This window comes from Octopus bimaculoides, chromosome 15, assembly GCF_046866305.1.
Source record: "Octopus bimaculoides isolate indiv1 chromosome 15, ASM4686630v1, whole genome shotgun sequence".
Taxonomy (NCBI): Eukaryota; Metazoa; Mollusca; class Cephalopoda; order Octopoda; family Octopodidae; genus Octopus; species Octopus bimaculoides.
The window spans coordinates 31630694-31648289 of record NC_142942.1 but is presented as its reverse complement, the minus strand read 5'-3'; the positions used below and the strand labels follow the sequence as shown (position 1 = coordinate 31648289).

The window sequence follows — 17596 nt, the reverse complement described above, 5'->3', positions numbered from 1 at the left end:
AGACAGGATCCTGCAAGAAAATGGCCTTGTTTGGTATGTAGAAAAAGAGTAAGTACAAATTCTGTATGATTATCAGATCAATGAATAATTACAAATATTAAACTAAAAATTATAATTAATTAGATTGATCATGGATCAGAGTTTCAGATGGAATGCAGCAGTAGAAGTTTAATATGTTTATTATCCAGAGCCACAACCTCATATGGTAATCTGTTGTACTTCCACTATATGTGTTTGTATGTGTGTGTATAACATATTTGCTTGGATATATTTTTCATTCTTAAATGTATAAAAAAAATTGCCCTGCATCTAATGTGGCCATATTACAGATGTTGTAGGATAGGGAACTGTATAAACATAAGTCCACTAGGCACTAATTATTACTAATAATTAAATATTGAAAACCAGCCAAAATATCACAGCCTGTCAGCACAAACTTATGAAAAATTGCTTACAGTATTTTGGCAGTTATGTGGAAAGGTCACATCATCCTATTTATACCTCCTTCCCTGGGCATACATAACCCACACATGTGTCTTATATTCTTTAATGACTGTTACCTTCAAGAAATATTTTTTAATTATCTAAATGAAATTTCTCCTAAAAAGATGAAAGAATTGGTAAATTTTCCTCTGCTTATCAGCCATTTTGCAATGAGGGAATGGAAACAAAACCATGGCAGTGGTGCACCTTTCTGGCGGCTGATTGCAGTAACACAAAGCATCACAGCCAGAAACACGAGTTTTACATCTTGTATAGAAATTCTCTTGACCAAAATATAAACAACTATTCAGTTGAACTGAAAGAAGATACTGTTGAAATACAGTACTTGTATAATGTAGTTTATTAAAGATAAACTTAAGGTTTCATGCATCATTCCAGTGTACTGTCACAGTAATCATACATTTTCTTCTACTGTGGCTTTGGTTAATTGCAAGCAGATTGGTTGGTATTCAGGGCACATTACCTAATCTAAGTGTAGTCTGAACCTAGTTACTAAAACTGTAAGGTTTCAATTCTAAACTTTGTTACACAATAAAACTGTTTTAAAATATCTTTCAGTAGCTGTAAAATGAAACATACCAAATTTGTTTTTTTTTTCTCTACAAAATATACTTGTAAAATAGGGTTTCCCTCTAATGCTACCATGTGTTTTATATGTCAGCAAATACAGTATGTGTGTGTGTGTATGTGTATACAATGTAAGAGATATTTTTGAAATACAATGAGAGACAATGAAAATGTGAATTGCAATGTGCTACAATGAAAGTATTTACCGTTTAAATGTGACATAAAATCAACATAGCCAAGAACATAATCTGGAATTTCTCCATATTTCTTCAGACCTAGTTCAAATATTCTCAGAGCCACAGTTTTCTCCTATAAATAAATATTATCTTACAAATTACATAGAACTGTAACAAACATGTTTCATAAAGATTAAAAATTAAAATTGACAACAAACTAAGTAATATAACTTGTGAATAGAATTCAGGAGACAGAGGCTGTACAGAAGCTTGTTGTGTGTGCGTGTGTGTGTATGTGTGTGTGAGAGAGAGAGTGTGTGTGCGGGGGTATGTATGTGCATGTATTTGTGTCTATGTGTATGTGTTTGGGTCTGTTCTCGTGTGTGTGTGTGTGTGTGCATGTATTTATGTGCATATGTGTGATAAATCGATGAATCAAACAAAAATAGCATTATTCTAGATATACTGCACCCCTTTTCTACTAACCCAGACTTAGCCATTTGATAGAGACTGATAAATTCACTTTATTACAAGACACAGTTTGATAAAAAATTCAATTTGCAACTATAGAGATCTGGGTTCCATCTCACTAAGTTCCACTTTAGGCAAGTCTACCACAGTGTCAGATACACCTATGATTTTGGAATGAATGTTCATAGACAGAAACAGGAAATGCAGACGTGGTTGTGTGGTAAGTAGTTTGCTTCACAACCACATGGTTAGGAAGCAACTGTCTTCTATGCTAGCCCTGGGGCTGACCAAAGCCTTATGAGTAGATTTGGTAGAAGGAAACTGAAAGAAGCCTGTCATACATAAATGTATGTACATCTTTTATTCTTTTACTTGTTTCAGTCATCTGATTATGGCCATGCTGGAGCACCACCTAAAGGAGTTATAGTTGAACAAATCAATCCCAAGATTTATTCTTTGTAAGCCTAGAACTTATTCTATTGGTCTTTTTTTGCCGAACTGCTAAGTTACAGGAACGTAAACACACCAACATCAGTTGTCAAACAATGGGAAGGGGGAACACAGACACACACACACATATATTCGACGGGCTTCTTTCAGTTTCCATTTATCACATCCACTCACAAGGCTTTGGTCAGCCCGAGGATTATATCAGAAGACACTTGCCCAAGGTGTCATGCAGTGGGACTGAACCTGGAACCATGTGGTTGGGAAGCATACTTCTTACCACACAGCCGTCTTTCTATTTGTCCCCTACTACTGGTGTTGGTGTGTTTACATCTCCATAACTTATTGAGTCAGCTTAAAGAGACCAACAGTATAAGTACCAAGCTTTGAAATATAATTACTGGGATTGATTTGTTCAACTAAATACTTCAAGGTGGTGCCCCAGTATGGCCGCAGTCCAATGACTGAAGCAAAGTAAATAGAAAAAGGAAAAAAATATTGTGGAAAAAGAGGGTGAGGGCACACGCACACACCTGTACGCATTGATACATGTATACAGAAGTATAACCTTATCACAGAAAGGATATGACTCCCCAAAAGGAATGTAACTTCCTATAAGAGACGTAACTCAACAGACATAGCCAACTGTCTGATAAAATATGCTTCAGGATTAGAATTGGGGCCAATGCAATAAAGGACTAAAAACCGTGGAAGGTGGTCCAGCGACTGAAACCAGTTAAGAAGAAAATGTTTTAAATAATTAATTAAATCCATCATAGCTGGATAAAAGTTAAATATTTTTATTGAGGCTTTTCATAATCTAACAGTGAAGGTGCACAACCTAATTGGTTTAATGCCTGGACAAGGCAGTGCATGTGTTCATTTTACATTGCTCCAGTCTAGTGAACTGTAATGAGTAACAGCTGAGCGTTGGTGTAGTGCTCCCTCCGCCGCCAGCTGTCATACTCTGGATGTTCCTCTAGGTCAACAGTGAAAGGATTGAAAGTGGGGTCTCTATCTGTGCCCAAATACATTGGTTCCAACAATTTATGAGAGCATGGTAATGCTATTAAACTGTCCTTAATCGTCAGAGAAAGCTATGGAAGTAATTAACAAATATATTCCAGAATGTATATAAATGTAGAATTGAAATTTAGTTGAAACAACATTTGATTTCTATTATTTTATGGTGGCTAAGCTGGGGCACCTCCCCATATTGTCTTGAGGTCTTGGCTGAAGGAATTCAGTTCCTTCAATAATAATATTTTGCAATTTCAAGATGTTAACCGCATCATAAATAGTTTTGCAATTGTTACTTTTCAATAAGATGATCCCCAAATTATTTTTCAGTGACTGATTCGTACACTAATACACACACAAACACATTTTTCCCTTTCAAGATTCTGAGTTCAAACTTGGTTAGTGAATTAAGTATAGGAAGCAATAGAACATCTGGAGATACTCAGTGAAATGCAGGAACAGATGGAAGTCCTAGTTTATTGTTGTTTAGAAATAATTTTAAAAATATTCTGAACATAGGCGCAGGAGTGGCTGTGTGGTAAGTAGTTTGCTTACCAACCACATGGTCCCGGGTTCAGTCCCACTGCGTGGCATCTTGGGCAAGTGTCTTCTACTATAGCCTCGGGCCGACCAAAGCCTTGTGAGTGGATTTGGTAGACGGAAACTGAAAGAAGCCTGTCGTATATATGTATATATATATATGTATGTGTGTGTGTGTTTGTATGTCTGTGTTTGTCCCCCCCAACATCGCTTGACAACTGATGCTGGTGTGTTTATGTCCCCGTAACTTAGCGGTTCGGCAAAAGAGACCGATAGAATAAGTACTAGGCTTCCAAAGAATAAGTCCTGGGGTCGATTTGCTCGACTAAAGGCAGTGCTCCAGCATGGCCGCAGTCAAAAGACTGAAACAAGTAAAAGAGTAAAAGAGTAACTGATGGAATATCAGAAAACCACTGACCTTACTACAATAATATTCCGTTAGTGCAGCTGATACATAGACATGGAAGCGAGTTCGAGTATCATCCCGAGCCATTTTAAAGACAAGGCGAGCAGCTTTAATTCCTTCTGCTCTTCGAGCAAACTTCATGTATTGAATGTAGGCCTATTTAATACAACATAAAATCAAGAAAGAAAAATAAAACTTTCTGTTTTCTCATAATTAAAAAGAACACTAATTTCAACAAAAGGTCACAATAAAATTAGACATGTAACAAAGGTACTTGAAAAAAAAAAAAAGAAACTCAACATCAAAATGAAAGGGATGTGGGAATAGCAGCGAAAAGCTACAAAAATAATTTTCTCCTACTTCAGATATACATTATGGACATTATTTACATTTGACAGATATCTGTCCTTATCTTGTTTGTTGTTAACACGTTTCGGCTGATATACCCTCCAGCCTTCATCAGGTGTATTGGGTTCTCATTCCTAAGGTACTTTTTGTCGTTGGCGGTGGCAACGATGTTGTTGTTGCTGTTATTGTTATTATCATTATTATTCAGGTCACTGCCTGGAATCGAACTTGGAATCTTGGGATTAGTAGCCCGCACTCTTGACCACTACACCATATGCCCCAGGTTCGAAATTTCCCCAAGACACCTGATGAAGGCTGGAGAGTATATCAGCCAAAACATTGTGTTAACAACAAACAAGATGAGGACAAATATCCGTCAAATGTAAATAATGTACACAATTCCTCATGTCTTAAATATAGAACTGTATTACTTTAGATATGTTTGAAACAGTTGAATGTTTATACCAGACTGCAAGGTCTTCCATGTTAAGTTCAATTCTACAGCAAGTATTTCATTCTTAATATTTAAACAAGTAACTTAATGTTAGCTGCTAGGAAGAAAATTTGTCTCTCTTTCACTCAATACCATGAAACTTGAGTGCAATTGTGGACTTTCATTACTGGGGAGGGGTACATAGCCATATTTTAAAATTTACCCATGCACAATATGAAAAAGACAAACAATATAAAACAGTAAACAATAATATAAACAAAAGGAATCCTACCAAAGTTGGATCAATTTCTTGAATAGCCAATAGACGTTTGTATATTGAATGGACCTTGTCATTTTTCATACGACTCTGAAAGAAAAAACATTTATAATGAAAGAAATTATTGATGAAAGTTATTTAAAAAGCTTAAATATTTGATAAAGAATTATTGCTGTTTAACTCCAGATCAATACTGATAGAGCAAACCTATGACTGAAGGTATTCTAGTCATGACCATCCTGTCATTATTGGTGGCATGTAGGATTACATTACCTAATGTATCCTGCCCTGTCCTTACTTAAGATAATAGGGTGTAATCTGTTGGAGATTAGGCTGTTATTTTCAGCAGATTAAATTACTAAGCTCTTTGATTTGGATAAGGAATTGTTTTATGCACAATTAAGGCACATGTGGGTTTATATATAATTATGACACTTTTGGCTGTGTCCATGATTGGTATGCAAAGATGCTGAACCATTTCCATGATTGACTCAGTAAGTTTTCTGATCTGAAAATGCTAAACATCAAATGTAGTTTAAACCTTTCAAGCAAAATACTCAGTTACTTGTGTGTTTCTATTAATTTTGAAAATAACCAAGAATTTAGAGGGACTTAATAAAATAACACTATGTCACTATTATTCAGTTGGTGCTTGGAACATCTATACTATGGAGAAAGCTGCTGATTAATTAGGTATGTAACAGTTGCTAAAAGAAAGCAATTATTAAAGGCTTAACCATATGGAAATTTCCTGCAATTTCAATTTCCTAGTTTACTGAATATTTGAACTACAAGTTTTTCACTCTCTCTCACTTCTATTTTCATTAACGATAATTTGATATATATTCATTTCAATGTTTTCATTTCAAGTCTTAATTGGCTATTTGCAAAACCGACAGTTTGAGGCACAATTTCAAGAATAATATCAGTTTCCAGAGTTTGTTAAATGAATATTTTTGATAAAAGAAAAATGTTCTAATAAACCATTATAATTAAAAAAAAAAAAAAAGTGATTTTGTTGGTATGGCTGTTTGGAGTGCTATAGGCCTTACAATAATAACTATGTGATCGCTGCTATTTCTAGCACGCTAAACATAGTTGGATTACCTTGAAGTTTGTTTCAATTAGAGATATATTACAACTATGATAAATTATTGAAAGAAATATTTATTAAGTAGGTGAGATTTTTTATAAATAAATTGAAGTTTTCAGGAAAATTTATTTTCTGAACTTCCTTTTATTATTGAATATTGAATATTTCAAATTTAAATATTTGGTACAAGATAATTTTAATGAGCTTTATTTATACGATTTTTTCATTTCATGTTTATTTCATTCATTATTTGTAATGTTCTTTCTCCCCACCTCTCTCTCTCTCTCTCTCTCTCTCACGCACACACACACACATTCCAGGTTTGATTTTGTTATTACACAAATATCATATTAGAATTTTGCAATTCAGTGTAAAATATAAAAATTATTAGAATTGGGAATCAAATGTGAAAATATTATCAAGTGGCTAGCAAAAGATCGCCTGGAGGGCAGTCTTTCTAGTAGTACAAAATAATGGTGTAAGATTTAAATTTCACAGATCTGTATCATTAAAACAGAGATAGATGGTATTAAAAGAGTTAATGCAAGCAATTTAGATTAATACCTCTTCAAAATCTGCATATGCAAAATACAGCAACATATTTGTCTTCAAGAGTGTGGTGATTGCTCGTTCATAAATGGCAGCAGCTTCATCAGCAAAAATTTTCCCAGCATTTTGGTCCTTAAATTTAAGATCACAAAAAATAAAGAACATTTTATAATTATTGTTATTATCATCATTATTATTTTTTGTATATCAGGGTAATCTCGGGTTGAGTGCAGTGTCCCCAAATCATCTTAAGTGGTTGTCCCACCGTCATGTTCAGAACCCTTTTTTTTGTTGTTATCGTTGTTCTATTTGTTCTATTTGGTCATTGTTATTTACAGCTATTCATAATGCCTTTATTGTTGGGATGGATCTGAGAAAAAGCATGTCATCAAAGTGACACTGGGTAGAAATATACAAAGCCCAATATACCCATCAGGACTACCTGTCTGATAAGGGTACACCAGGCACATACATCACAATCATATGTGCACGCCATGGTGATCTCATATCAAGATAAACAACACATGACCTTACAAGTGGAGCCCAATTAGAATTTCTTCAAGTTGAGTAGCTCATCCCACTCAAATGGTCCCTGAATAAGGGTTGTTGAGGGATGATGAATAAAACACCCATGATTCCAGAGGTGAATTATTCAAATCTCAAAGAATTCCTCTCAACATATGGCTATGATACTCCCCTACTACTCCTGCTCATGATTAGAGAGGTACATATTGTCAGCCATTAAGGGACATGCTTAATTGGTTAAGCAAATCTGTGGTATGAAGCAGAATATTTGCTGTAGCCCATCTTCTACATCAAGACAAAACATGTACATGATAACACTTCCAATCAGTTCAGAGCAGAAGTTATGAGAGCCACTGCTTGGTACTGCATCAATTATTGCTGTTGTTATAATATCAATATTGTGGTTATATTCAGAGAGAAACTAGTACAAGACACAAATACAGTTTGCTGAAACAGTGAAGCAATTCACCGTTTCCTCCAGTTACTTCTGTGAATGCTCCAACCATTTCTATAATGATAGCAGCTACTTACAAACCCTCACAGTTTTTCTCATTGTGGTGGAGAGAGAAAAGTGGTAACACTGGCTGGGGGGGGGGGAGACAGAAAGTTGCACTGTTAGACACAGGAAGGGCTAATGAAAGGGTCTTTGTCGGGAGGGCTAATGAAAGGTTCTTTGTTAGGAGAGCTAATGAAAGGGTCTTTCTTAGGAGGAACTAGAAAGGAAGAGAAAGGGAGAAAGAAGACAACAGTAGAGGCACTTCTTTACTAATCCATTATCCTCCACCACACATCACATTCACAACCCAGTGCAGTCACCTCTCATGAATTCTACATCAGATTTCTCTTATATTTGATTAATCTCTCAGCATGTTTGTGCTCTGTCATTCATATACATTATTATTATGGATCCAATAGAATACATGGAAGATGGTGGTCAGGATTAAGGCATGCCTGGATCAAATCCAGTTGGTGGCTTCTCCCCTATCTGTGGCTGGGTTGCCTTTTTTCACATTTATTTATCTTAATAAAAAGAAAAATTTAAAGAAAAAATTAGCACTCTATTGATTACGACAATGAGGGTTCCAGTTGATCTGGTTAATGGAACAGCCTGCACATGAAATTTACGTGAAAGTGGCTGAGCACCGCACAGACATGCATACTCTTATTATAGTTTCAGGGAGATTTGGCATTACACAGAACATGACAAGGCTGGCCCTCTGAAATATAGTTACTACTCATTTTTCACCAGTTGAGTGGAGCAACACGAAATAAAGTATCTTGCTGAAGGACACAATGTGTCATCAGGAATTGAACTCACAACCTTACGATCATGAGCCAAATACCCTAATCACTAAGCCATGCACCTTCACATTTATATTAATACACGAGAATCAACACAGGCAGAGTTTTGCCTCTGTCTTCATTCAGACTGTTATAACATCAACATCACAGGCAGACATGATTGAATTTCATGATCTTTATTGACTACAAAATAACTATGAAATAAGATTCTACAATTGAATTTTGATTATTATAGCTACAACTAATTGATGTTCCCTAAAATAAAATGAATCAATCAATCAAAATCATACTTGTAATCAAAGAAATTTCAATTATTTAACATCATTGATGGTAGGGTTATTAAAGAGTGATGATAATTACCTTGTATATTCACTCATAAGCAAGTTTAAAGATATAAACACATATACATGCACACATATATACACTCACACACATATACATGTGCACACACACACACACACAATATGGGATTATGGTTACAACCTGAAACTAAGTGGAAAAAATTTGAACAGAAGCAATTTATCATAAACATTTGAATTTCTTATTGAATTTAAATTTCATTATTGAATATATTTAAATATTCATACTTCAAATGTAGTCTAATAATAAGGATATAATGAAGTATACCTACGTTGTAAAAAGTGACAGTGTAAGGATACATATGTAATAATGTATCTTAACAGTGGAGAGATATATTAGTAAAAGTCTATTTCAACAATGGCAGAGCAATAAATTAGTAATAATAAATGACAGCGGATAGGTGCACTAGTAATAACCTATGATAGTAGAGGGATACATTAGAAATAATCTATGGTAACAGTCACTCTCTGATGGGTCAAGCCCGTGGCTGTAGAGTCATCCAGCATTCTCAGATCCTGGACCATATCCCTGCTCACTGCTATCTGCGCAGAGATGGCTATCCAAAGTGCAAGCCCTGTGAGTCAGAGTGGTTGTTCCAGTGCATCTCCCCCACCATCCTCCAGGGCAGCGACTTTCCCATTCAGTCTGCTGGGACTATAAGGCAGTCTGAATTACAGGAAATTGAGAGAATGTAAGAATTTCATAGCTTACTACACAAATGATAAACTAATATATATGTATTGAAACCATGCCGCAAGTTTTACTTACTATGAGCTCTTACTGGAATTCATCTGTCATAAGAAATATTTCTCTGCAGACTGAAGGAATTTCAGTTAAAAACTTCTCTCATGTAGGGATACATTAGTAACAATCTATGACAGCAGAAGGATATATTAATAATAATCTCTGTTAACAGCAGAGAGCTACATTAGTAATAATCTATGTTAACATTGGAATAAAGTGACAGTGTAAATATATAGACTATATGGGAGATTAAAATGTCAACGACTGGCATGGACTTCAACCTGCATCTCTCATTGACACCTCAATCTAATTAACATCTCTTTATATTAATTAAATAACCAATTAAAAACTTACCCCCTTTTCTGTGAGGAGCTTACTACTTTGTTCCAGAAAAGATGCAGCTTCATACCAAATATCTGGGTGATGGCCAAGGCATAAAAGACATTGCTCATAGGCAAACATTACTGGAGGAACAGAGAAAGAAGAGAGGAATATAGGTACATAAAAGAAAACAGATATATAGGAATATAGATATACAGACACAAAAGACATTGCTCATAGGCAAACATGAGTGATGGAACAGAGAGAGAGAAAGAAAGGGAAAAACACTGTAAGAAGAACATATAGGAATAGAAGTATATAGGAATATACATTACAAAACAGGATGAGGATGGAGGGGTGTCCATGGGTTTTACAAATTTTCCTGCATTGGTGAGACCAATGTAGATATGTTCAGTTTGAACAGCTGTAGGTCAATATACCTAGTTCTGGGAAAGAAACACTGGTGTAGAGTCTGGGATGTGAGACACAACTGGTATTATTAAGTCCCAGATCAGTAATGTGAGAGAAGCACAGAGAGACAGAGACAAACAAACAGAAAGAGATAGGATTGTTGTTCTCATTGAGCAAATCTATGATGAGAAAATCAAGGGTCTGAAAGAGGGACAGTAAATATGAGAAGTGATATGATGTGAGTAGAAGGAACCAAGGGCAGGATAAAACAGTTCAGTTATTTGATCGACATTCTATCAACTCAACCAATTAAAAACAGCTTTTGGATACAAAAAATACATTCATAAATTTAAAGAAAACAATATTTTTTTTAAATGAAAAAAACTTTTTGTTTGTTTTGTTACTAAGTTATAATTTTTTAAAACCATTTTTAACAGTGAAACTTGATATAAATAATGTTATAAATAATTGCAAGTAAATATTGAGTTGAAAAACTCTCTTGGATAGAAAAAGTTGAAGGTTGCCTGTAGGACTCAAACCTACATCTGTAAATATGATAGATAATGGTGTGAACAATTTTATAAAAGATTTACAACTGAAGTCCACCCAGGTTTGAGATTCAGTAAAATGGTTGGCAAATGAGTAGAGACAGATCCCTTTAATTTTGTTCAAGATAAGGCAATCCCTCCAGAGGGAAGGGGGAGGGGAGGTAGGAGAGGAAGTAGAAGAAGAGGTATGTTTCAGCTTGATCTCTAGTCATCAACAGGTATCTTATCCTAGATGTACACAATACCAGGCTGGATTTGAACTAAGAACCTAGTAGATAAGTCTGTGGACAAGGTGAATAACAGCCTTATTACTATTAATACACATTCTAAAGATGACTAGTTCCAACTCAGAGTGGTACTTTAAACAGAGCCAGGAATAAGACCAGTTCTGGCCTTCACAGATCAAATATATGGAAATGACATGTAATGATATAAATATCAAAATTCTTTCAATTTTATTACAAAATGACTCAAAGCTACCTACCGCGTCTTGTAATTAATGCATGATCCTCAGTCCGTAAAGGATTACTTTTCTCCCAAGCTATATAACGTTTCCAGAGTTCAACCTAAAATAGAGAAAAATATATCACAATACAACAAACTGAAAAAAAAAATTAACAAAAAAAAATTGAAACAGGAGATTTATTCCTCTTTACTTCAGTGTGGACTGGGAGCTGGGTGAGGTCAATTGGGAGCAGACAGGGAAGGGGGTCACCTACAGACCAAAAGCGAATGATTTATAGTTTCCTATTATTGATGTATTCAGTATATCTATATTGATAGTTGTGGAGGCACATGGCTTAGTGGTTAGGGTGTTAGACTCATGATTGTAAGATTGTGGTTTTGATTCCTGGATCAGGCAATGCATTGTGTTCTTGAGCAAAACACTTAATTTCATGTTGCTCCAGTCCACTTGGCTGAAAAAAAGGAGCAATCCTGTGACACATCAGCATCCTGTCCAGGAAGGGAGTATATATGCCACAGAATCTGGGGAAACTGGCTAGACTCATAAGGTCAGTTTTTCTGGATCCTTTGGTATTGGTTCTTGTTGTTTAGTCTTTGATATTGGTTGTAGTCATCAAGCCCCAAGTCAGACTTGATTAATTAGCTCTATGATCAAAGCCATTCCAGCCACGACCATCCTTTCTTCAACCATTATATTTTAGGACCATATAATCCAACTTGCCCTACATTTAAGGCAATGCAGTGTGATATAAAGGAAATTTAGCTGCTACTTCTAACTGGTCAAGTGTTGCTCTACTTGTATTTCGTAATGGTATTGGGTCATCCCATAAATAATGCGTCTTTTTTATACTTCTTTTTATTTTTCAAAATTAAGATAAACAAAGTTCTTTTTCAATCTGAAATATACTCTCCTCCATTTTCTACGAATGCTTTTCCATCTATCTGGTAGAGTTGCAAGGCTCCTCTTCCAAAATTCACTTGTCCGTGATGAAAAATACTCCTCCAGTACTGTTCTGACCTCGTCATATTTTTTCCGTCCAAAATGATTTTGAAGATCGTGAAATAAATGATAATCAGATGCAGCAATGTCCAGCGAATATGGTGGGTGGGGCATCGTTTCCCATTTAAACTGCTCCAGCCTTTGGAATGTTATCCTCACTGTATGGAAGAAAACCTTTCGTCTTGAAACCAAAGATGGTCACTTTTCTTCTAGTGCTGACTTAAGCCGCTCAAGCTGCTCACAGTAGATCTCCTTTGTTATCATTTGGTTTGGGTTTAAAAGTTCAAAGTGAACTAAAGCTTTCATATCTCACCAAACAGACAACAACACCTTACATGGATGAAGACTTTCTTTAGCCTGGGATGTCGGTGTTTCTTCTTTTTTTAGCCTGGGATGTCGGTGTCTTTGGCACTTGACATTTTTACTGAGAACTCATTTCTCATCACAAGTTACTATTCGGTCCAAAAAAGGTCTATTTGTGAGGCGTAACAGCAAAGAAGAGCACACATTCACTTCCTGCAAGCAATTAAAATCGGAAAGTTTGTGAGGAACCCATTGACCCAATTTGCTGACTTTTCCGATGGCACGCAGGTATCGGTAATGCTTGAATAACCAAATGCAAGCTTCTCTGCTAGTTCCCCAACAGTTACAATGGGGTATGCAGGATATCCTCGTCAAGTTCTACAGATCTTCCAGGATGAGGCTCGTCTTCTAGGCTGTAGTTTCCAGCTCAAAATTTCTGGAACCACCGTTGACACTGGCTTACATTGTCTGATCCTCATATACTGTATTAATATTCCTCGCACTTTCCATTGCGTTGTTGCCTTTCTTGAACTCGTAAAGCAAAATATAGCTTTGAAAAAATAACTTAAAATCGAACTGTACTCTTCAAAACTTGCACTAAGAATAAGGACAAGGTAAAATTACTATCTGCTTTTATAGCAAGTTGATGCAGGTTGCTTATCCCGTTGCCCTCTAACTTTTAGTTCATGCAATTGAAAAAACCACATTATTTATGGGATGATCCAATATTTATTTCCTTGTCAGTAACTATTGGGAGGTACAATTCATCACAGTAAACAGTGGTAGCACACTGTAACTGACAAGTATTTTATTAGTTTACTGTGGTAGGTTTAATTCTCAGTAAAGGATCTGGAGAAGATAAAGACAAGGCTCCTTCCTTGACTTAACACCTTGGGACCCACAATAGAGCTTGGGATGTTTTATGTAGAATCTTCAATTGATTTATTCTTTCATTTATTTCAGTTATTAAACTGTGGTCAAGCCTAAGCAGCAACTTTAATGGTTTAGTTGAGCAGTTCATCTATTATTTACTATATTCTACTTACAAGGTATCGGTCAATCTAAGATTAAAGTAAAAGACATTGTCCAAAGTGCCACACAGTCGGATTGAACCTGAAACTAAGTGGTTGCAAAGTGAACTTCATACCTGTCTAGTAATAACATTAGTAATTTCTTGCCAACAATACTATATTTTATTGATAAACTTGTAAATAACTGGATAAATTTGGTCACACAGTTGAAAGAAATCTAAAATGACCCAAGCCTTATTGCAATATCTAACTTTAACACTCATCAATTTTATATTGCTACCACTGTCTACAGCAATGATCCATTCCAATCTGCAACCAAGGGGACTAGAGTTGTTAAGGGACACAGTACAAAGCTAACACCTGATCCCTCAGTTGGGTTTCCAGCATCCTATCAACTAGACTATTAACAGATTTCACTCTTTGCAACTGGTTAAGTTGTTTCTCTTTATTATATTGTCCATTTCACACAAAATACTAACATATTCCCAGAAGACCTTTCTCAGATAATAACCCAATTCATTCCATTCACACTGACAACATCATCATCATCATCATCGTTTAACGTCCGCTTTCCATGCTAGCATGGGTTGGACGATTTGACTGAGGACTGGTGAAACCGGATGGCAACACCAGGCTCCAATCTAATTTGGCAGAGTTTCTACAGCTGGATGCCCTTCCTAACGCCAACCACTCAGAGAGTGTAGTGGGTGCTTTTACGTGTCACCCACACGAAAGCCAGTCAGGCGGTACTGGCAACGGCCACGCTCAAAATGGTGTCTTATGTGCAACATAGACAGTATCCTGATGAACAACACACTTACAATCTTCCTCAAGCTTACAGGTATTTTTTTCTCCAGTTTCTGTAGGCAGATAGATTCTGTTCTACCAAACTTCTTAAATGAAGCTAAATTCCCCTTTAATCCTAAACACCAGTTGTTAATAATTCTCCACACTTCAAATACTGCAAACTTACAAAGAAACTTTAGATATATTCTAAAGAGTCTTCACATATAAATAACTGCAATATAAACTGCATATAATAAACTACATTATTGTAAGTATGTAAATTTATTATTGAAGTAACAATAATACCTGGTGGTTGTTGTATCGTTATCACTTATTCACTTATGTGTTTAGACTAAACAAGAAATTATTTCTGTATATTGGTAATTCAGCATCATAAATAGCACATTTTTTAGTCTATCTTTCCACTCACTCTATGTTTCTTTCCCTACATTTGTCAATGCAGCTCTTCATTTAAGAAACTGATGATCTGTTAAATTTCTCTTACACTAAACCTCACACATAAAACTTTTTAACAGCAGTCAAAATGGATACCTGGGCAAACATAATGGTTAAAAGAAAAAACAAATACATATATATATCTGTAGATACTAAAGGAATGTAAAACTAGAACTCAAAAAAACTATTAAAATCTTCCAGACATTCCCTATTTAGAAATCTTGTGAAAAAAAAAGATCTTTTGTTATAGAGCATTCTACCTGCGACCAACCTGTTTTTTTTTTGTTTTTTTGTGTGTGTTTTAGATTTTTGTTAGACACAGTATATTCAGGACTAGCTTTTCCGGTATTCTTTTTAAGATAACAGGTAGGTGAACAGTTTGTGAAAGCCATATAAACTATGTATAAAGATCCTCAGTGGCTCAAAAATAGTCTGGCTTATACTATTTCCATTAAATTTCATAGGGTAATCCACATTTTCCTATTCATATGAACCAAACCAGATGACTTTCTCAGCTATGATGAACTAAATTAGACAACTTGCCTGTTTTGCTTCTTCAGGGGTATTTTGTGGGGGTACTGAGGGGGAATTCCTGTTTAACCCTCTCGTAACTGCTTCATACTCTTTGGCAACTCTTCGTGCATTCATATAATCACGGCCTCTGTCTTCTGACATCTTTTTAGCAATTAAAGGATTTATATTCTGAAATAAAATGAAAATAAATCAAGTTTAATTTTAAATAAATTTAGAAGCAAAAAAGAAAACCTTCTAAGGATACAGCTGAATAGAATATTTTGTGTGATAGCTTTTAATTTTCTTAAAAAACTATTTTCCATTTATTGCTCCATACGAGTGATGAAACCACAACTACTGATGTAAAGCGTTTGATCATTCATGATCTACCTCACCCCATCCCACCTTTAATACATTAATACAATAGATTTCATTGCCTGTTGTGTCAACGAGAGGAAAAAAGCCACTTGACTCCCACTGGCTAAGTCCTCGACTGTAAACAGATTCCATGAACATTTTAAAACATTATGTTTCATTAGTTTCAATTGTTATGTTCCAGAACTCTTTAAGAGCCTGACATGTCCAATGGGAAGTTAAAGAAACCAAACCTCCTAAGTGCATTGTCTCTCAGAAAATCTTGTAACCAACATAATAACACATGGGCAATTCAGTGTAACTTATGGCATGGGCAGTTTAGTCTCCTTGTAAGGTATAAAGTAGTAGAGAACATCAATGAAAACCAAAGGTGGAGAAAGTTTTTTTTAAACTTGATTTCTGACACACTTCAGTGCAATAACAGCTGGATGATAGCTGGACCTTCACCAGAAAACTGCTCAACTGTGAAGTAACAGAAATGACCAAACAGACCAAACCAAATAGAATTACACATCTAGCATTCAATAAGAAAGTATAAGGGGATGGGCTATCACTAGTTGTAAAGTGTTGTCACTTTATAAAACTCTGTTGCTATGGACACAGTGAATCCATGAAAAAATACAAACCATAGACCCTTTTATCAGGAACTCAAAACCCTCTAAATATATAAACCTGTGGCTCTCTGTAGAATAGCATAACACATCAAACATAAAATGACATCAACCAGGCCATGCTGGAGCAGTTATACCAGGAAGTGTTATTGTATCAGTAATCCATGGTTTGGTGGTTTATATTTTATCGTTAGTGTACTGCCATGTCTACGGCCTAGTCTGTTTAGCTGTAAGTAGGTAAGAACATCTCACCATTGAGCATAGTGGAAGCACTGTACAATTAAAAATTAACAAATATTTTGTATGCTGGCAGGAGATGGAGTCCTTCTTTGGAGATGTATGCGACAATTTAGTTTGAGGGAATTCAAACTTTAAACTTACTGTTTCATATTGATTATAGTCTTTCCATAACAATTCAATATTGATCATTGGATTAACGACACCTCGTTGATAGACTTTCCTAACTGCTGTTATACGTTGGTTTTCGGCATACGACCCGACAGCTTCACTGAAATAAAAAACAGACACACAAGACCTTTGTCAGTACTAATTAGATTGAAGAATATTTCAAAGTACATAACTTGGTTACAACAGTGTGCCTGGCTGATTAATAGGCTGTATTTCTGATCAATAGTTAAGTTGCTAGTAATGTTATTGGTGACAACACATTAAAAAAGAAACTACAATTTTCACCAAACTTGTCCCTCACAAGAGGAACCACTCTATGTTAGAGTTGTTCCAAGTTATAATTTTAATTAATTTTTTTTATTGAATTGACTGATTAGTTAAGATGGTTGTTAGTTCTGCCGTCTCAATAAAATCAATAGTAACAGTTTCAAATGTTGGCACATCACCAGTAATATTAGTGGGAAGAATTAATCAATTGTATCAACCCCAGTGCTCAACTGGTACTTATTTTATTGACCCAAAAAGGATGAAAGGTAGAGTTGAACTTAGCAGAATTTGAACACACACAACTTGTTTCTAACTTTACAGGGAGGTGTTGGAGAATTA

At 35.4% G+C, this 17596-nt stretch overlaps 1 protein-coding gene across 2 annotated transcripts in view; it reads right to left on the bottom strand.

Annotated features, from left to right (window-relative positions):
• LOC106869382 (cleavage stimulation factor subunit 3) overlaps positions 1–17596 on the bottom strand; it is a 166041-nt gene that overhangs the window by 11610 nt on the left and 136835 nt on the right. For both annotated transcript variants that reach the window (XM_052973227.2, XM_089363654.1), the window contains 8 exons: positions 16964–17090; positions 15627–15785; positions 11527–11608; positions 10117–10226; positions 6847–6963; positions 5205–5279; positions 4144–4287; positions 1278–1380 (listed from right to left, as the gene is read on the bottom strand). In XM_052973227.2, the coding sequence (XP_052829187.1) occupies positions 1278–1380; positions 4144–4287; positions 5205–5279; positions 6847–6963; positions 10117–10226; positions 11527–11608; positions 15627–15785; positions 16964–17090 (917 nt within the window). The remainder of the gene's footprint in view (positions 1–1277; positions 1381–4143; positions 4288–5204; positions 5280–6846; positions 6964–10116; positions 10227–11526; positions 11609–15626; positions 15786–16963; positions 17091–17596) is intronic.